Source organism: Cavia porcellus, unplaced genomic scaffold, assembly GCF_034190915.1.
Source record: "Cavia porcellus strain 051 isolate PalLab524CR breed Dunkin Hartley unplaced genomic scaffold, mCavPor4.1 scaffold_5, whole genome shotgun sequence".
Lineage (NCBI taxonomy): Eukaryota > Metazoa > Chordata > Mammalia > Rodentia > Caviidae > Cavia > Cavia porcellus.
The window spans coordinates 93,776,940-93,798,237 of NW_026947488.1; the positions used below are offsets into that span (position 1 = coordinate 93,776,940).

Below are 21,298 nucleotides of genomic sequence, written 5' to 3' on the forward strand. Positions count from 1 at the left end.
TGAAATGTAGCTTTTTTACAAAGGTACATCACACCCCAAGGCTGTTTGGAAGCCTGTCTGGCAGCACTGGGCAGTACTGGGGTGTGGCTGCTAAGAGCAGAGGATGAGGGAAGAAAGCATGTGCATGTGTCAGTTTGGAGCTGAAGGGGTGTGGGGAATGGGACAGTAGGGCTCAGAGCCAATGTAGGCGGTTTCTGGGAACAGGGCACCCATGTGACAGTCGAGGCATTCGGGAGACGCCCAGGTCTTGACATTTGAGCACCAGTCACATGCTCACAGAGTTCATGAAAAGTTTTGTTTTTTCTCGGCCTATGAGTAGGCACCACTGGTCTGCGGCCTTAAAATAGTCAAGGAAAAACAGCTGCTTTCTGTGACCCTCCTGGCCTTTTCTCTTAGGTTTGCCCTCGGCTTCCCAGGTTCCCTCTCATGGAATTTCAGCTGTCTGATGGAAGTACCTTGTGTTAGGGAGGTGCTGATGAGAATTGATTCGGGAACTGGTTCTAAAAACAAAGGTGTGGTTTTTTAGAATGAAGTAAAATAGGAGGTAAGGAAGAAAAAGGAGCCTGGTTTATATTTAAATCCTAAATAGAGAGGGAAATAATGCGACTTAAACCCTGACCGTTGGAGTAGTGCTTAGCTGGTATTAATCCGTGTGCTTTTCAGTCTTCCCAGCACTTTGCATTGGGCTTCTCGCCACTGAGATACTTAATGAACATTGTTTAAGCCACAAAATACTGGGTCCAGTTTATCGCCTCTTACGGCTTAGAGTTTTATGTTTAAATGTTGCATTTAAGTAATTTAAATCAGTTTCTGGAAAGTCCATGTAAAATAACTTCCTTTAGAGTAGGTGTTTTAAGTCATGTATGTAATCTGTTTTTCTTTAGTTGTTCTTTGGTAAAAAAAAAGCTGCTATGATGTATCTCAAATTACTATTGATGCTAACTCTTTGGAAGAACTTGACTAGCTATTTTTCAGATAAAATTATATCCTTGCAAGGAAACTTTTGCTCAATTTTCAAGCAAGATGAGATGAAAACCTTGTGATTTCACACTGATAAATTTTCATTTGCAACTTGAAGTAGTGACGTTGCAAGTAAGTCAGCTGCTTCATCATTAGTTTCTGTAAAGGAAAATAACTGGAGTGGAAGCCTTAGTATTTTTAGCACAGAGGGCCAGACACGCTGTGGTTTTCTCACTGACCGTCACCCCGAGCCTGTATCCACACGTGACTCTCCTGTCCTCTGGGGTCAGCGTCAGGCCCCGGACAAACTTCCTGCATTTGCGGAAGTGCTGTCTGTGTGACCTTTCTAGTCTAAACCGATCATATGTTGTCAACAGTTGTCCATATGATCAGGGATTTTAACAAACCTCTGTGAGCTTAAAATATTAATACAGTTGAGCATCCTAATCTGGAAATCTGAAAGACCCCAGAATCCAGAACTTCTGCACACTGACATGGTACACAGGTGAAACTTCTATGCGGGACTTGATGTGGTAAGTCTCAGTCAGAACTCAGGGGCACTAAAAGTGGTGTGAATTCACCCTCAAGCTATATGCACACAAATGAACTTCACGTGTAGGTAACTTATTATGTGTATGCAGGTACTCCAAAATTGTAAAAATACCAAATCCAAGATACTTCTGTTCCTAAGCATTTCCAGTAACTAGGCCCGGAGTCACATGCCTGTAATCCTAGCAGCTTGGAAGGCTGAGGCAGGAGGATCACAAGTTTAAAACTAGCTTAAGCAAGTGAGAGAGATCCTATTTCAAGATAGAATTAAAGGGGCTATGGACCGGGGCAGTGTTTGCCTGGGGTATGTGAGGCCCTGGGCTCGGTCTTCAGTACTTCAAACAGAAAACACCTTCACGCTCTGTAGGCAGAAGCGTGTCTCTTATGCCATTCTCATCCCCTCAGATGTTGATCTAGCATAGTACGAAGCCTAGTGGGTGCTTTGTGTCCTGATTAAAACCTGGTTGTGTTTGGTAGTCGTGGATGCCTTAGATGAGCCCATCTGTACAGGCTAGTCCATGAAAAGATCCAGGATAGCTAGAAGAAGGAGAATTTTTGTAAACATTGTGTATTAAAATCCCAGTTCCTAAAATGCTGAGGTTTTTTCCCAGTCATTAGGATCTCTCAATAAGCTTATTACTTTTTCCAGTTTGAAATAAACACTTCTCTTTCTGTTTCTGTAGAAAATTAGAAAAAAAAATTTAAAAAAGCAAAGAAAATCTTCGCATTTTTAAATCATACAAAGATAATCGTGTTAAGCTTTTGTTTCTTTCCTAACTGGACTTTTCATTGAGTACCTCTTGCCTTTTTTTAAGCAAAAAAATAATCGTAATGTTCCCTTTTCATTAAAAGAAGGCACAAACATTTTTACATTATAAGTTGTTCATAAATATTATTTTTGGGCTTTGCCTTATACCCTGTGTGTGCCTTTTAATTATATAAGCAAGAAAAATTGATGTAAGACATCTTATTTCTGTTACTATTTATTCATCCCTAATAACAGTTTGATCAGTCTTTGTGTTATTCTAGATTTGAAGGTACCTATTTATAGAAAATAGTAAGACAGTTGATTGTTGTAGATGATATTGTGATTTTCTGTAGATTTGATTATAAGCATAAATCAGACTAATCTTGGAAAATAAAAAATGCTGATTTTATGACTTAAAAATTAGAACTATATAATTTTGATTTTGTGTATCTTGTACACTAGTTGAATAGTCTTTATAAGTGTGTACCTGTAGCAACAATAAAAATATGAATTCATATATATCATTCCTTTAATAATTTTGCTTTTTATATTTATATGTCTAAATCCATTTGGAATGTACTTTAAAGATTTGAATTTTTAATTTTAATGCATACATAAAATGTAAAAATAGTGTATATTAATGATGTAACATGTAGTGTTCTTTTTGTTTATTTTTATTTTCATGCATGTGTGATTCTTGGAATTGAACCCAGGACCTTTGCACTGCACTACACCCTCATCTTTTTTTGTTTTGAGACATGGTCTCACTAAGTTGCTAAGTTGCCTAGTTTCAGCTCGAACTTGGCACCTGCTTGCCTCAGCCTCTGAGACTGCGAAGATCACAGGTGTGCACCACTACACCCAGTCCTTATATATCTTTAAATGAATGTATTTACTTCAATTTTAGGAAAAAATGTTAGGAAATCATGAATTCAGTTGTTTGCTTGTTTATTTGGTACTGAGGATCAAACTCATGACCTTGCGCTTGCCAGACAGGTGCTTAGGCCTCTGAGCTAAGTCTCTGGCCATGAATTGAGTCTGAAGGAAAAGTTGCTCAGGTAATGCAGTCTGTGCAGACTTTATTTTCTAACCTTCCAGTTGCTGTCTTCTCAGGAAAAGCAGAACGTCAGAAAGGTATTCTGCCCTTGCTAACTTTGTAGCTTCCTAGGAGGCTTTCCTAGGAGAAGGTTTTGCAGGTGTTTGATGACACTGAAAGAGAACATTTCTGTTTAGTTTGCTACTCCCTTTTCCCTTCTGATGATGTGGCCCGTAGTTTGTTCACAGCACGTTCTGGGTCTCAGGAACGTCAGGCAAGGCAGGGCAAAATAGGACAGTTCAAATTCAGCAAATAGAAGCCATTCATACCATGTTTCTAGAGTATTTTGTAAAAAATTAGGTTTTCTCTTTTAATAATTGGAACAAATATTGAATATTTCCATTAAATGCATAGTTATCAAGTCAGTTAATACAAGATCAACAATTTTATATCCTCCAATCCTAGAAAGAAACATACTTTCTGGAAGCATCGGGCGGGTTGCTGCGCCACCTTGCTGAGATGCAGCGTGAGTGAGGTCGGCTGGCATTCTGCGAGAGGTGGCCACGGTGCAGACTGCTCAGCACCTCACACACTTCTGCACTGGGGTCTCTGTGTTTCAACCTCATGACCAGTGGCACCCTTTCGGGAGATGCCCCTGTGACCGAGGACCACTTGGAACCCATATTTGCTCGATGATGTAAAAAGACCTGTCTTTTCATTAGACAGACTTAAATTCAGGTATTCCAGTTTTTGTTTTTTTTCCAGAAAATACTAGGCTGCTTTTGTATTTTTTCCAGAAAATATTAGGCTTAAGTAGCTGTTGCTAATAACAGTTAACACTGTTCAAAATGACTGTGCACCAAACACCATGCTGGGTTGTGGCCTACGTGTTCTCTCACAGTCCTGATATAACCCATGAGGTCAGCACCATCATCTGTGGGGCTGGGTCCAGTAATCTGCACCAGCAGCACTTGGAGTCTTGGCTCTCCCTCGCAGTGGGGGTGGAAAGGTGCTGGGCCGACTGGTAGAGGCCGAGGGTCCAGCTCTCCGCCAGCCGGACTCCTTACAATGCTCAGTGCTGTTCAGAGGAGGTCCTGGGACCCATGCATGAAAAGCAGGCCATTGGAGGGACTAAGCACAGGCCAGGCGGCAGGCTCTGTGTTCCTGGAAAGGTCAGGTTGCCAGCAGAGGCCGAGGGATGTCTCTTAGGATTGCTGGGAATCACACAGGTGGGAGAGCAGGAGCAGCGCGTTAGCCACTTCTCCGCATTGTAACAGGACATCTCTGCTGAGCTCATTAAGAAAAGAGCTTCGTTAGCTCACAGTCTTGGAATGACAGTCCAGAGCACTGCACGGGTTCTGGCAAGGGTCACCTTGGTGAAGTCATCTTCTGGTGGATGGCAGCGCACGGGGTGTGTGCAGGAGCAGGTGACAGCACTGCAGACAGGCAGCCGAGAGAGCTGCCAGAGCAGTTACTGCCCTCGAGTGGCACATGGGTCCTCCCACCACCACCTGCTGCCAGGAGCCAGGCCTTTACCCATGGAGCCTGGAAGAACTGTCTGACAGCATCCATCCACCGTGCAGGCGAGTAGTGTACGAACAAGGACGACCCTGTGGGGCCCACAGTCTTGACAGTAGATGAAGCTGGAGAGCAGTGGCACCAAGCTGGGAAATCTGGTGGGAGCGAGGCTGAATCCTGAATTCTAGACAGAGGGGTCGGATCTTATTCTGCAGGTTCTGCTGGGAAGTTGAGGAGGAATTGCTGGTTTGCATTTCCCTTCTCTAGAAAGAATGTTTTGAATATTACTTTTTACCGGTGACTACAGGTCTAAACTGAGTGCTTCTTTATAAACTCTATCAAAGAAAAGGAAAGCCAGGCGTGGGAGCGTAATGCCTCCAGTGCCAATGCTCTGGGAGGCTGAGGCAGGAGAATCACAAGTTGGAGCTCAGCCTGGGCAATTTAGTGACTTAGTAAGGCTGTCTAAAAATTTTAACAGATGGCAGTGTAGTTCGGTGCATAGGGTATAATCCTTAATAACCCTCCCACACACACAAAAGAGAAAGTTAATGCAGCAAGTGAAGACTGTAGGGTTCTTTTAAATCCCCCCCCCTTCCTGTCACTCTAAAAATCAGAATAATTAGAACTCCGTAGTTCCTACGGAGAAATAATTCAAAGGGCTCGTTAATGTCACATCTTGCCCTTTCTGTATCTCACTGTGCCTTCTGAAATGCGCTGATCCCTTCCCCTTCCTGGACAGTATTTGCTGTGTCCGCCCCACTCAGCCCTTCTCTGATGAAGGCATTCCCACGGTATTTTGAAGGCTGTCTGTCCTTGCAAAGGTCACTCTGTTTGTTGTGCCCCACTTTCCCCGGTCATGTGGCAGTGTGGAGGCCTCCTCTGTGAATTGGCTTTGTGTGGATCAGGAGATAGCTGTGCGGGTCTGCTTGTCACCGATCGCTTTCCTCTGGGCAGTCAGCATTTATGCCTTTTCAGAAAGAGCTTTTTTGTGTACCTGACATGGGCAGGAAGGTGACAATTAAAAAAAGTCAGTTGGTGCTTAAGGTTTTGTTGGCTTTGTAAAAAAAAGAGAAGGCACTTTTTCAGTTTGCTAAGCATGCTTATTTTTATGCCACTCTGCGTCTGCTGTAATTATAGTGGTGATTCTTGTTCATGTGTAACACAGCCTCTGCCATTTTTAATGATCAGCAGAACAGCTGAATTTGATTGTGCCCCTTTGTGCATCTGGGGTGCATTTTTTTTTCAAGAGGTCAGAATTTTTAAAAATGCTATTGATCCCAGACTCTCACTACAATTAATAGATTATTGCTTTTGGAACTTGAGAGTCTGGTGATTTCCTTTTCTTTTGGTCTATATTCTAAATTCTGCATGTACCATTTGTAAGCCTTTTTATGAAGATGTTTTAGCCACCTCTAGGCCAGGTATTTTGGTACAGTTGCTGTGATGGAACAATGGTGCTTTGAAAAACACATGAGAAGTTTGGGAATTAAATTCATAGGGCCTTTTGGACATTTTATAATCTCAAGTAACAACCATAACTGTGGTGTTTTACTGGTTCACTAAATGGCACAGAGGAAACACCGTTCTCAAGTATCCTGGGTGATGTATAGCCTGACTCTGTTAACTTTTTGATACATCCTAGCACCTTTTAAACACGTGGGACCCCTTTGCTAAATGACTGCTTTCCAGTCCTGCAGCTTGATTTGTGAGTGGCTTTGCTCTCCCCTCCTGACCTTCCTTTATGACTTTGCTGCGCACTGTCCGTAGGCGCACCTACGTCGGCAGTATGCCTGGACGCATCATCAACGGCCTGAAGACTGTCGGAGTCAACAACCCGGTGTTCCTGTTGGACGAGGTGGACAAACTGGGGAAAAGTCTACAGGGCGACCCTGCTGCAGCGCTGCTGGAGGTAGGATTTAAAGATGTCCCATGCAGGGGCTGTGAGAGTGGGTCGGCATGCGTGTTCAAGTCATGTGCTCACTGGTGTGTGTCTGCTTCCAAGAAGACAGTGTGACACAGACTGAAGTCTAGAGCAATTGCCATTTAAACAAAAAATGTTCTGGAGATTTTCTTTTTTCTGATAAATCCTTCTGTTTCTTTTCCTTTTTCACTTTTATTAGTAGTCCAGCGAAATTTTAAATACGCCTTATGTTCAGAGAGCAATAACTTTATAAGATTACTTTTAAAAAGTGGCATGCAGATTCCTTCGTGGGGCTTCCATTTTCTCTTCCGCACTTAAACCTGTCATTGATTCGCTCCCTTTTCTGCATATCGTGACTGCATTGCTACTTTTGATTTTTTAAATTTTTGGCATTATCAATAAACTGCCCTCTGCAGGAATTGTGGGTTTTGCCTTTCTTCCCTTTAACCCCCTATTTATCATTTGAAACTCCAAATGCTCCATTGTAAATTGAGTACTGCTATCATCACATAAGTGCTTTTCACAGCTGAGCAGTGTGATAAGCTAGGATGCTTTTGCTCTTTTGATTTTTTTTTTACACATGCTTTTGAAAGTTTAATCGTCAAAAAAAAAAAAAAAAAGAAAGTTTAATCGTCTCTTTCTTTTGTTTACTTTCATCAGTTGTCTCGTTGTTTTTAGGACTTTGGCAGTTTTGTGTGTTCAGTTGGGTTTTATCTTTAAGCTCCCACTCTGAACTGCTGCTTCTTTCATCTGATCCCGTGGCTGTCTTCCTGTCTCTTGGTCCAGGCCTCTCCCTTTCTTGGTTTAGCCCCTCTCTTTTCTGTTGTTAATCCTAGAGTGCCTGAGAAAGTTTGCATGGACAGTTAATGTTTTTAGACTTTGCATATCCAAATGTGTTTTGTGTCCTTCATACTTGATTAGTAGTTTGACTTAATATAGGATTCTAGTTGGAAATAATTCCCCTGCGGAACTCCAGCTGGCCTCCCTAGCTTTCGGGTGACTGACTCTGCTGCTGATGGTGTGCACCACCACACCCAGCACAAGTACATGTTTTAGAAGTAATATTTAGATGTTATTTCTTTTTTTTTTTTTTTTTAGATGTTATTTCTTAAAAAGATGTTTGCCTTGAATCTCAGAAAATTTTTGGACTTGGGCTTTTCAAAAATGATGAAACTAGGGCCTGGGATTTAGCTCAGCAGCGTAAACACCTGCCTGGCAAGCACGAGGTTGTGAGTTCAATCCCCGGTACTGCAAAAAAAAATGATGAAACTCTTGAGACTTTGGAAAGAATGATTGTGTTGTCAGTTGTATGTAGGATAGTTGTAATGTGTTAGGAAGATTTATTCATTTGTTACTATATTTATTTGGAAAATAAGTGTGGTTCTTAAGGAGATGTGGCAACTGGACAAGAGGGTCAGTACGGGTGGTTAAGCTTGATTGTGTGAGTCTGATTGGAATTGGGAGCCAGCCAGAGACTAGTGAAGCACACCTGTGGGTGTCCTGGGTGGGCTGTGGGAGCATGAATGCAGGCTCTGTGTCAGGTTCCTCACCATTCTCTCTTCAGTGCTGCTTCTCTAGCTACCATGAAGTAAGCATCTTTATTCTGCCTTGCCCTAGAGCCTGCTAACTATGAACTGAATTCCCTGAGACCATGACCCTAAGACCGAAATTAAACCTCTCTTCCTTTAAGCTGTGGGCCTTGGACACTGTGTTCTAGCAATGTCCAAACTGATATAATATTGATGATTTTATTTTGCAAAAATAAATTATAAATTGTAAATAAATTATAATGCCCTACAAGATGTACTCTTAACTTTGGGCAGTTTAAATACAGATAGGTATTCAAAGAGTGATATAAGATGATCCCCACTAATTAAAACAACTTGAAATTTTAAGAAAATTTATTGAAATGAATTTTATTCATTTACTTTTATTTTTATTTTTATTTAGTAGTTTTGTTTTGTTTTGTTCTTTGGTGTTTTTGTTTTTTGTTTTTGAGATGAAATGTCATTCTGTTGCCCAGATGGTCTTAAAACCACAGGCTCAAGTCATCCTCACACTTCAGCCTTCAAAGTAGAGGGAAATATGGATATGCACCATCATGCTTGCTTTTATTTTAATATTTTACATCTTACTGAGGTATAATAGGTACAAGGATGATATCAGGACCTCCAAGTATGATATGAGGGAAATACTATAACTCCTAACCTGTGAGTGTCTGATATGCTGAGTTCATGTTCTATAAAATAAAGAATGAATTCTAGAAACAGTGGACGTGGAGGGCAGGAAGTGTTTATTAAGGGACAGAAAGCTCCTGCCTGAGAGGGAGGGGAGGGACATCCGGAAAGCAGGATGCCCAAGCATCCATTCCTCGGGGGATGTGTTTTGGAGCTCTGCCATTTGGGTACAACGTGGGTTAGAGCTGTGGTCGGCCAGTAGGACTATAAGTATAGCAGCTCAGGGAATACTGACCCAGGGGGAGGCAGGTCACTTACAAATGGGCACAGGAAAAACAAAGACCTTCTCAGGGAGGTGATAGATCCGGGGTCTTGGTGCCTGCTGAGGTGACTGATGTCTGTCTAGACTTTGTTAGACCAGGTATTATCACCTGTTTTGCCTCCTGGGAAGGATGTGAGCCTGGTCCTTCTGTCACATTGAGACCTGGCCACAGTCTTAGGGTGTTTTCACCTTTTGTCCTCTCTCTTGAGGGTCCAGCCCTGACTGCCTATGATATTTGTATCTTACTTAGCTGTCTATAATTAACATATGAAAATGTGAGCATATTTAAGTGAATAACTTGATGAGTTTTGATATATGTATAAATCATGAAACCAGAGCCACAATCCAGATAATTCACATAGAAATATTGTTTCTGAAACAAAGAATTCACTGGTGGGGATTGGTACATTAGAACTGGTAGAAGAAAGAATTAGTGTCTTTGAAGACAGATTGCTAAAGATTATGCAACTGAAGAACAGAGAAAAATGAAAAAATGAACAGAATTAGGGAAATGTGGGGCTCCAGGGAGTATACCAACATACACATAACAGGTCAGGAGAGAAAGGAGTGAAGTCTCTGAAGAAATAGTGACTGAAAATTTCCTACATTTGATACAAAACAAATTTGAACATCCAAGAAGCTTACTGAATTCTATATAAAATAAATAAATAAACATCATGGCAAAACTTCAAAAAGACAAAAACAAAAATCTTTAAAAGCAGGAACAAAAAAATAACTGTCACTTCCTGGGAAGTCTAATGGAGTAGTAGCTTCTGCTTAGAAACAGTGCAGGTTAGGGGCTAGGGATTTAGCTCAGCAGCATAAGCACCTGCCTTGCATGTGCACAGTTGTGAGTTCAATCCCTGGTACCAGAAAGAAAGAAAGAAAAAAGAATGCAGGCCAGATGCCACGGGATGATGTTGTCATAGTGTTGAAAAAGCCAAATTCCAAGGTGATAGCTATATTAATTAACCTGATTTACATTTTCCACATTGTATTCATAAACTGTGACATCACTTTGTACCCCATAAATGTATACAGTAATATTTAAGAGTAGGAAAGTTTATTGGGAAAAGGAGTGAGGGCTAGGAATGCCTCCTGAGAGATAGAAGAGTTCTGAATGGGCTGCCCTACAATATAATTTTTAACTGTTAAAAAACTTGTTATTCAGGAATCTTATATCCAGCAAAACTGTTTCACACATGAAAGTGAAATAAAACATCCCCAGATGAATAAAAAATTGAAAGAATTTATTGCTAAAAGACCCACCTTACAAGAAACATGGAAAGAAATTCTTTAGGTTGAAAGCAAGTGATCTCAGACAGCAATTCAGACTCATGATTACAGCAGCGATAGAGGTAATTATATAGCTGTAAAAGGAGAAGTGCATTTTCTCTTAACTGATTTAAAAAGCAGCTGTGGATAATTTATACATATAAAATATATTTCTGATAATAACATGAAGATGAATGGAAGCAAGTCTGTCCTGGAAATAAATGACACAAGATGGGGACTGGGGATTTAGCTCAGCAGCATAAGTGCCTACCTTGCAAGCAGGCAGTCGTGAGTTCGATCCCTGGTACTGATAAAAATGAAAAAGACAAAGAAAAAGAAAAAGAAATTACACAAGATGATAACTCATCCACAGGAACCAGTGAGGAGAACTAGAAGTGTAAATAAGAAGGTTAATATTACGAACTACAATCATATACTAGTCTTTCTTTCTTCTTTTGATTTGTTCAATAGATGTAAAATAAAGTAATAGTTATAAAAATGTATCTTTGGGCCAGGGATTTAACTCAGTGGCATAAGCACCTGTCTGGCAAGTGCAAGGTTGTGACTTTGATCCCAGCACCAAAAAAATGTATCTTTGGTTTGAGATATATGCAAATATAATATGTTTAACAGTAATATTACAAAAAATGTAGACTAAGTATATAGGGGTAACATTTTTATATCTCATTGGGATTAAATTATTGAAGTTACATATAGTAAAAAGGATCACTACAGAAATTATAAATTACAGTAGGAGATTTGGACTTAAATACAAAAGGAGGCAGTAAAGGATCAAAAAAGAATGAGGCAACAATAAGATTAAGCATAAATGGATTAAATCAAAAGGTTAAGATTGATGGACTGGATTAATAAAATGATTTAGCTCTGTACTACCTACAGGAGACACATATTTGAATCAAAGCACAAGCTGGTAAAAGTAGACACAAGTGTTATCATACAGTTAGCAACCAGAAGAAAGCTGAAGGGCCTTACCAATATCACACAAGTTAGATTTGAGGTAAAAGACATCACTAAAGATGAAAAGGAACACTTTCTAATGATGAGTTTTACTAATCAGGAAAGTATAACAATCATAAACATAGCCACACCAACAAAGCTCCAAAATATAGGAATCCAAAACATACAGAAGTCAAGAAGAAATTGACAATTCAGCGATGCTGGTTGGGGACTTAAGTGCCCTGCTTTTCAGTGATGGTTGAAACTAAAACAGTCAGAAACTCAGAATGGCATGGAGGACTTGAACACCACAACCCAGCTGGCTCTAACAGACATCTAGAGAACACTTTGCCTAGTAGCAGCAACATGCACATTCTTCTCAAGCCCATACAGAGCTCAAGGATGGACCATACGCACAATGATAAAACAAGCCACAGTAAACTTCAAAGGGTGAAAATGTACACAATGTGTTTTCCTGCAATAGTGGAATGAAATCAATAACAAGGAAGTTTGGAGAAGTCACTAATACTGAAATTACCACACTTCTAAATAATCAGTGGATCAAATACAACTTCCCTAGTAGTAAAGAGAGGTTAGAAAGTACTTCAAAAAGATTGCAAATGAAAACACAGCCTGGCACACACCTGTAATCCCAGCACTTGGGAGGCTGGGACAGGAGGATCACCATGAGTTCAAGGCCGTTGTGGGTGACATAGCAAGATCCTGTATCAAAAAACCAAAGAAAACAGCATAACAAGTACCTTCTGGTAGAGAGTATTAGTTTCTGTGTATTCCATACACAGCCCATAGTTACCCCGTCGCTATTGTGAAGAATATATTGTAAATTTCTTAATTTTTATGTTGTAATTTTAACATTTAATGTATTAACTAAGAATGTTAAACAATTTCTTAATTTTGGAGTTGTGGACTTTTTATAAATATTACATAGGCTTTAGGAGTGACAGTTTATTGTACCGGCTTTGAAAGCCCCCAGCTATGTTGAGATTCCAGTACCAGAGCCACCAGCACCTCCACCTTAACAAGAAATAAAGGGCAGCCAGGCGTGGGTCTTTACAATGTGTCTTTTTCAAGGCCTTGCTTTGACCTGGGGCATGGTCGAGTTGTCTGACCCCTGGCATGGGCCCCTCACGTGGACTTACTCATGCTGTAGGTGCTAAGTGGTGCTTGTCTGGCTTGGGTCCAGTCTATGCCTCCCTGACTCTCCCACTAGTGCGGGGCCTGACTTCATGTTCTCGCTAACGGTGTTCCGTGGAAAACCCACAGACAAGTTTGTAGTTGACCAGGCCATTTGGAGATGGGACTCGCTGGAGGACGTAGGTCGCTGGGGTCCATCTTGGAAGGGCCTACCCCTTCTCTGGCTGTGTCCCTTTCCCTCTGCCTTCTGGCTGCCAAGAGGCAGGCAGCTCTGCTGTGCTGCCCACTTCTGCCATCCTGTTCTTTCTGCCTACCCTCTGGCCGTAGCATTGGAACAAACTGACAGAGGACTGAAGCCTCTGTAGCCACCACCCAAAGTAAATCTTCCCTCCTTTACGCTGTTTCTCTTGGGTGTTTGGTCACAGCAATAAAAAGCTAATCTAATGTGCTTCAATAGGTAGATGGGTACACCAGGGACATCAGTACACAGGTGCTGCATATTTTGTCCCAATGGTGGGAAAGTAACTAATGCATATACAGTATACACACAAATACAGAGAGAGAGAATTACAATATATGTTATATAATATAAAATGTCCATACAATTAATGACATAGCTCAAAGGAAATAGTAACTCTTCAAAGGAACAGAAGACAAACCTTAAGCTAGCAAAAATCGAAATATCTAAGTTATAGCAATAATTTAGGAACTGTACTGAATTCCCAGAGCCTCAGCATCTTCACAGCATGCGCCTTTAGGACCTTCCAGGTCTCTCCTGATCGTGGGTTCGTTTGACCTCCAGATTCCCAGGAATGCAGAGCTTTTTCAAAGCCCCCTAGTAATACCATATTCCATGGCTTTTCTTTAACAGTTTTGTGCATTGGCTTTGGGGTACTGAGGATGAAGCTGTACCCTCAGGCCCCTTTTAAGGGTGCTTTAGTTGGTTGGTTTGTGTGTTTATTTTTTGAAATGGTATCACATAGAGACAGGCTGACCGAAAACTTTGGACCCTCCCGCCACAGCCCTTTGAGTCTTGGGATGGCAGGAGTGGACCATCGTGCCTGACTCCTTTTACCCTTTTTGGTCAGCTCCTTATTAGTCTCAACTAGTAGTATTGCCTTGGGCAGCTACAATGCTAAATTGTCACTTATGGCGAGCCCCTTGGAGTCTTCATCTCAGTCTGGGAACTTTAAATTTGTGATCCCACAAAAGAGTTACTGGAATTCTAGCCAGTTAATTCCAATCTACCACTTTCAGTGCAACCCATGGTGAGAACAGACACTGAGATATAATTATAGTTATGAGGAGCCAAGGGGTCCTAAGTCCAGCCAGGATAAAGGTTCATTGGAACAAAGGCCTCCACCCAGAGCCCAAGCCAGATATTAATTTGTGAAAAAGGAAGTGGCTTGAGGATGGGCGACTGTGAGAATGGTGGGAAATATGTGAGTGTTGTGATCTGGGCTGCCTAGGAGGCCTGAAGTTATCTCTGCAGTATGCAGAGAGAAGGGTATGCAGAAAGACCAATCCGCATAATGCAACTGAGGGAGCATTTAATGTTTTAGGGGCCGATGCGTTGTGATGTGTGAACCTTTCTGCCCTGGGAGGTTACAGCCCCTCCCCTGGGAGGCTGGATCCCAGGTGACAGCCCTCGAGCAGTGGCTTTTCATCCCAGTGGCTCAACCACATTTTTTGGGAGTCACAGGGCAGGGAGACAGCAACTGTCACTTTGCTTCAAAGATCACATATCAGCACCTTAGCCAGCCCAGTCTACATTGCTGAGAGCCTGTGGAAGGGAAAAGGAAATGGCTCAGCTAGCTCTGTACACATCAGTACATAGAGGCAGGGCCAGGTTCAGCCAAAGTAGCTTCCCTGTGTCCAAGGAGTGCCACCAGGTGGGCCTCCACACACACTGGGTGTTCTTGGCAACTATCCTGGGCTATACTGTTTACCCAGTGTTCTCTAAGTCACATCAAATGAGATTAGGGGCTTTTCCAGGGAGCTACCATACAGGTCAAACAGAGAAAGTCTTCTAGGGTGGGGTTTTGAAGATCTCTGTGCTGCTCTGCACTGCAGTGGCTTCTGTGGTGATGAGGCTGTTGGTTTCCAAGTCTGCCTTAAACTTGGAAGGCAGGATGGGAGCACAGCAAATCAGAGTCCCACAGAGCTTGCCTGGTGTGCTGACATTCAGCGGGTGGCTGCAAGTTACTGTGACATTCTGAAAGAGCTGACAGTGATACTTCTGCCCAATAGTCTCATTGTTTTTATGGAGGAGCAGATTTTCAGGTTTCCTCATTCTGACCATCTAGAACTCTTTCTTCCCATTAGTTTTTAATTCTGGGCTTAAATGACTTCAATGCTGATGGCCTTTTTATTTTGGTTTATCTCTTATTCAGATGGAATATCTCTTCAAATTACTTTTTTCAAAGATTTATTAATAGGTTGTATTTTGAGTCTTTTATATTTGAGAACACTTCTGTGCTACCTGTACCATGTGTTTCATTCATATACACCTTCAGTAAAAGTTTTGAAAATGCACCCTCATGTGGCATATATAGCTACATAAGAAGATGTTAGCACATATTTACATATGAATGTAAACGAAGCAGGTATCAGTTTGCTAACAGAGTACTACAGACTAAGGAGCTGCAAAAAACAAGTCCAAACTCGGGTCAGCAGGCTTGGAGTCTGCCAAGGCCCTCTCTCCGGCTCCCAGATGGCCTCTCTACTGTGTGCACACATCCCTGGAGACCTTTTTTTCAATAAGAGCACCCCTTACACTAGATTAGGGCTCTACTCTTAACCTTTGCTATTCCCTAGGTTCCTCTCTCCAGGTAGTCACAGTAGAGGCTGGAGGTTTAACCTAGCAGATTTGAGGAGAAACAATTCAGCCCACAAAACAAAGGCTATGTGCGTAATATGTATATGCCACTATTATATTACATGCTCTGTATAATACAGAGCAGAAAGAATTTCAAAGGTATACATATTTGTCTTGTTTTTTGTTTGAGATAGAGTCTCACTGTGTAATATAAGCTGTCCTGGAACTCTCTTCATAACCCAGACTGCCCTTGAACTCTGAGATCCTCCTACCTCAGCCTCCCAGGTGCTGAGATTATAGGGATGTGCCACCATGCTGAGCTAGAAGATATATTTTATGAAAGAATGTGTTTTAATTAAATAATTGTTTTTACTTCATAAAGTGGCTATCAAATCTTACTTCAAAAATAAAATATCAACTATCATCTTTTTCATACACTGGCAAATATTGTTTTTAATGCTATTTCCTAGTAAGCTTTTAAGCCACCCCATTTGTCCATCTTAATTATAAGGACAGGTCAGGCCCTGGGCTGGGCTGTGATCGTTGTGTGCAGGTGGGTGAGTAGGACCCCATCCAGCCTTTCCTACAGGGCACTGCACTCCTTCCTCACATGCAGGGTGTGCTGCAGAGCAAGCCAACACTCCATTCTGTGGATTATTTTAAAAGTTCATTTCTTTGTGACATTTTAAATAAATACAGATGAATAGTAGTAGCATTTTCCACTGTCATCTTCTGCAAGTGTGCTCTGTTTGGTGGTGGATTCACCAGGCTTCGTGTCTTTCATATGTGATGCTTTTTCTACCTGTTCAGGATCTTGAAGATTTTAAAACGCATCCCAGACACCCTGTCTTTTCATCAGTGTTTCAGTGTCTGTCTGTGAAAGGCATAGCTGTTGACATGGGTGCACCTCTGTCCATCTGTATTTGGTACGGTGCTCCTGGACTGCCTGCTGGTCAGAGGCTGGCCTTGAGGAACAGTTCTCCATGGCACCCTTCCCCATAGCGCACCCCTCCCAGCCGTGCTGCGCTGACCTTGTGCTCCTTGGGATCCAGCTATTCCGTGCCTGGTGGAGGCAGAGTGTGTGATGACCAGGAACAGATCTCTGAGGTTCAGTAAATGAATTAAAGAAGGCAGCATCCAGATAAAGAGAACAGTTTATTTGGGAGAAAAGCAGAAAAGAAAGAAGAGAGACTACTACCACAGGTGGCGGTGTTACAGAGGTGACACCAGCACCTCCAAATAGGATACAGAGAAATGCTAAGACTCATATCCCGTGAAATGTCTGGGACGCCAAACCCGTGCTCTCTAAAACCAAGGGAGGGGTTCTGGGACAACAGAGGTTGGGAGTAGGCTAGCTGAGAGGCTAGAAAGCTCCTATCAGAGGAGTGGGGGGCCTGAATAGGGACCCCGGGACCCCACTCTGTAGGAATCTTGTAAGGCAGAGCCCATGTGCATGCAGCATGGCCCATGTGCGTGCAGTGTGGGTTACAGCTATAGCCAGTAAGATTCAAAGGACAGCTATTCAGTAATACTGATCCAGTGAGAAAACAGCTCACACAGCGTGGAAGGATCGAAGACCTTCTCAAGAAGGCAAGGGGTCCGGGTCTTGGCTGCCCACTGGGGTGACTGATGCCTGTCCAGACCAGGTGTTCTCACTAATGTCACCCCTATGTAGGCCTGGTCCTTCTGTTGTCCTGAACCCATGTGCTGCTGGCCACAGTTACAATGTGTTTTTCACCTTTTGTCTTGACTAGCTCCAGGGTTCAGCCCTGTCTGACTGCCTGTAATATTCCTACCTCATTTAGCTCCCTCTGATAGTAGGCGGTGTCAGAGCGGAGCTGAAAGCCTCCAAGCTTTATCCCAGCCTCCTTTTATTTAGGAGGTCCAGTGTCTTCCTGTCTCCCAGGTGGGCACTGGTGGGTATCCAGCTATCTGCTCTGTTCTCAGCTGTCTTTGATCCTAACCTAGGCATTACTTCTGGCTGTTCAGTTTCTTTCTGTCCCTCAGTAATGAGTAAGTGAAGGGTGAGAGAGCTTGTAAGAAGGCAGTTTTAGCGCTAATGATTAAGTACAGCAGCTATGTGAACATGTATGTATTAAACTGATGTGAAAGTGAGAACATGTGTACATGTGCATGCCCATAGGCACGTGTGTGCATAGGTGGGTACACAGGTTTTGCGTATTAAATAAGAGTCCTTAAGCCGAATTTGTAGTGCATACCTATAATCCCAGCACTCAAGAGGCTGAGGCAGGAGGATTACTATGAGTTGGAGACCAACCTGGGCTGCAAAGTAAGTTCAAGGCTAACCTGAAATGCATAGTAAAACCCTGTCTCAAAAAGACAAAAAGTAAAAAATTAAAGAGTACTTAGGTGACTGTCTCTTACCACTCTTGCATTTTCTTCAGATGGGTGACGGGAGCTGGCTGCCCTTGCCCTTTATTTCTGGGGTCCTGAGCATTGACTCTTCTATTGCCTGGTGTCTGTCAAGTCTGTCTGGCCTCCGTCTCCCACCTTTGTCTTTGTTATGTGTCCTAACTGCAGAGTGTACCAGTGGAGGCAGAAACTGCTGTTAGTAGGCCTCCTTACTGACCTTACTAAAACTCAGTAAGACCTTCATCCTGCCTTTCCCTGCCCTACAGTGGGTAGACACTGTAGCCCTCAGGTCCATGCAGAAAGCCCTGCCCACTGGGGAGAAGAATGAAGAAACACAGCTCTGACTGGCCTGGAGAGAAAGATGTGCATGGTGGGGTAGTGAGCAAGGGGCAGTTGGGTAGAGCCCTGGCTCTGCATACGGGCTCAGAAGCATAGGTCTGATGGCTTCAGAGTTCCTAGGGTGATTGTGGTCCCCCCAGTTCTCACCAGCTTGCTTTGAGCTCCAAGCTTGTGAGTAGTGGTGACTATAAATTCTTTTTTTATGGCATAATATTGATCAGTATTTCTCATGCAGTTTAAAGTCTCTATTATCTTTTCCTGAGTAAAAGATGGAGGCTGGTAAATTGGTGATCTCTTTGATCCCTACACAAGGGGGCTTTTTATTAAGCTGTCCTGTGGTAGGAGTCAACTGCATAGAATCATCCCATACCTGAAAGTAGCCGTCTTGGTACCGATAAAGGTTGGCTCCCGTGAAAGGACCTTCCTCTTATTTAATGAGGGTTTTACCAGAGTCTGTAGAGAAGCTTTAGAAACAGTTTTAGAAAAATATCTGAGTATGTCTAGGATCATTAAAGATGAAATTTATAGGCCACTCCTTGCCTTGTAGAAGCAGGCTGACCTGAACCACTGAACATCTGTGTCATTAATGAAGTCTGGTGGCTTGTTTTAATTGTCTCTTTGAAGTGGGGGCACCCACCAAGGGGAGCAGGCCACATACCCAATGAGATGTTTGTTTAACTTTTCTGTATTTCTCTTGTCCACACTAGAAAGGAATGGTACTTTCCCTTAAGTGGTAAGTAGGAGGGTTGAGTGAAAGCCTCGGTTACTTCTCTGAAGACGTTGCTTTCTTTCTTAACAAGAACGTTGTGTCTTTATGGGTTCACAAGGGTATTCACAGTTGCTCACTCAGCAGCAGGTGGCTCTTAGGGCTTGCGCTGGATGTGGTGCATCCAGGAGTCCATGCTCCCTTGGGCTCCCTTGACCGCTGACGGAGCTGGCAGAGTCGCAGTGTGTGGCCTTTCCCGAGTGGGCCTTGGGGAAGAAGATGATGCAGGGAGACTGTACCGGTGCTGTCTCCAGGTTGGAATGTGAGATTTCTTTCTTCTTTAGGCCGAGCTTCTGTTAGCTGTTGAAGAGTCTGCTGGAGTTTAGCCAGTGAGGTGACATCTTTTAGTCAGGCACCTGTCTGTCTATTGAAGAGAAAATCTTAGTGAGAAAAGGGCATCGGCACTGTAAATAGTCTAAGGCTAGAGTTTGAGGTGTGTTTTTTATTTTGATAAGAGCTAACAGTAGTACGGCCATTGTAGGTGAGTTTTGGAGCCATTTTGCAAAGACACCTCTGTAGGCCTCATGTATTTTTCTATCTCTCCAATGATTATGGCCTCTGTGCACAGTGAAGGGACAAAGAGTGAATGCTGAGTACCTGAGAGACACCTGTGTGACATGCTTTAAAGGAAGGCCCATTGCCACTCTGTAAGCTCTTAGGAAGTCCAAGTGTGGGAGTGATTTCTGAGACCGAAACCTGTACTGTCTCTTGTGCTTATTTTTGTTCTATAAGGAAAGGTTTTAGCCAAGTTAGTGGAAGTTTCTTCCCAGACCAATAGGTATTAGAGTCTCTTACTGTTTGGGATATGAATAAAATTGACATGTTGATCTTTTTTAGGGTATTTACCATGTCTCTCTATACCTGGAGGGGCAATGTCTGATTAAGAGGACTGTTTTTTTGGCAGACCTCACGTGTCTTTAACTGTCTGTACTGTGTGAGAGAGTCCCTTTTTCAAGAATAACTGTGAGGCCATCTGGTGGATCTCTCTCCAAGTGAAAGTTTTGGTGTAAAGACTTAGTAATTTCCTACATCTAGCACCAGGAAGAAGCAGTTTGCCATCATCTGATTGTAACCATCTTGATGGAAGGAACTGACACCATGGGAGAGAGCCATTCAGTGTGTACCTGAGAGGATTTGGGTTAGGTATGAGCAAGGGGCCCTTCCCAGGGCAGGGCAGGGCAGGTGGGGCTTCAGCAGGTCCTTTTGCAGCTCATCAGCTGGTTACTTTGGAATGCTTCGTCAAGTCCTTCTTGGTGCTCCTACAGTGAGTTATTCCCTACTCCCAAGGGCACGTCGGCAGATAATAAAAGCTTATCTGTCTCCTGATGATACTTTGTGAGCCATTCACTGGCTGTTATGAAATTCTTTTCTTTTCATATGGTTGATGAGCATGCAGCACTAGTAGAGTGAATTTTGCATCAGTATAAATATTTTCTGTCCTTCGCTGAGTTGTAAAGCCCTCGTGAGAGCTGTGAGTTGTATTAGATGGGCTCTGGTCCCAGGCACAAGTGAGAAACTTCCTAAGAGTGACAGAGTCACTGCTGTATGCCCTTCCTTTCCTGTCCCATTTTCCATGGAGGAGCTGCTATCACAGAAGCGGTCAAAGCAGGGTCAGGAGGGGGCATGTCCAGCAAGTCACTTCTGGCTGCGTGTGTGTGGAGAATTACCTGTTCAGCCATAGTTTCCTCCTTTTCTGGGAGAAAGGTGGCAGGGTTTAAGGAGGAATAGAGCTTTAATCTGAATAACTTGACTGGTCCTATAAGTGGAGACTGGTGTTTAAAAAGTCAGTTGTCTGGGCCAGGGGTTTAGCTCAGCAGCATGAGCACCTGCTTAGCAAACGCAAAGTTGTGAGTTCGATCTACAAAAAAAAAAAAAAAAAAAACGAAGTCAGTTGTCTGATAGCTAACTCCCAGGGAAAAAGGAAGTCTTGCCACATTGTGAGGTGTGTATGCAGTGAGATCTTTGCCCAAAGCCAGCTTGGGTGCCTCTGGCACCAGGAGCTGTGACAGCCACAGCTCTAAGGCTTGCAGGCCGTCCCTTCATGACTCTGGTGGCCTACAGGCTGTTGGGCAGGTCCCAATCACAGAGCCATGCCCTGGCTTTCATCAGCATGCAGTGTGAAACAGTGTCTTGGTCTGGAGGTTCAGTGCTGTGTCATCTAGAAACGCTTGTTTAAGCTTCTGGAATGCAGTCTGGGAACCAGGTTCCCAGTTTATAGCCATGTCTTTTGAGCTTTCTTTATAAGCTGATGGAAGGGTCTTGCAATCTCACCATGCCTTGCTACCCAAAGGCAACAAAAGCCTTTAATTCATAGGAATCCTCTTAGCTGTTTTAGGGTCTTGTGCTATAGGGGAAAAAAATACTGGTTTAATTTTCTCTTGTTT

General features: G+C 42.8%; 1 protein-coding gene across 1 annotated transcript in view; it reads left to right on the forward strand.

Annotated features, from left to right (window-relative positions):
• Positions 1-21,298, forward strand: part of Lonp2 (lon peptidase 2, peroxisomal) — a 94,220-nt gene that overhangs the window by 32,244 nt on the left and 40,678 nt on the right. The window contains exon 8 of the mRNA XM_003469431.5: positions 6,579-6,720. Coding sequence (XP_003469479.1) covers positions 6,579-6,720 — 142 coding nt within the window. The remainder of the gene's footprint in view (positions 1-6,578; positions 6,721-21,298) is intronic.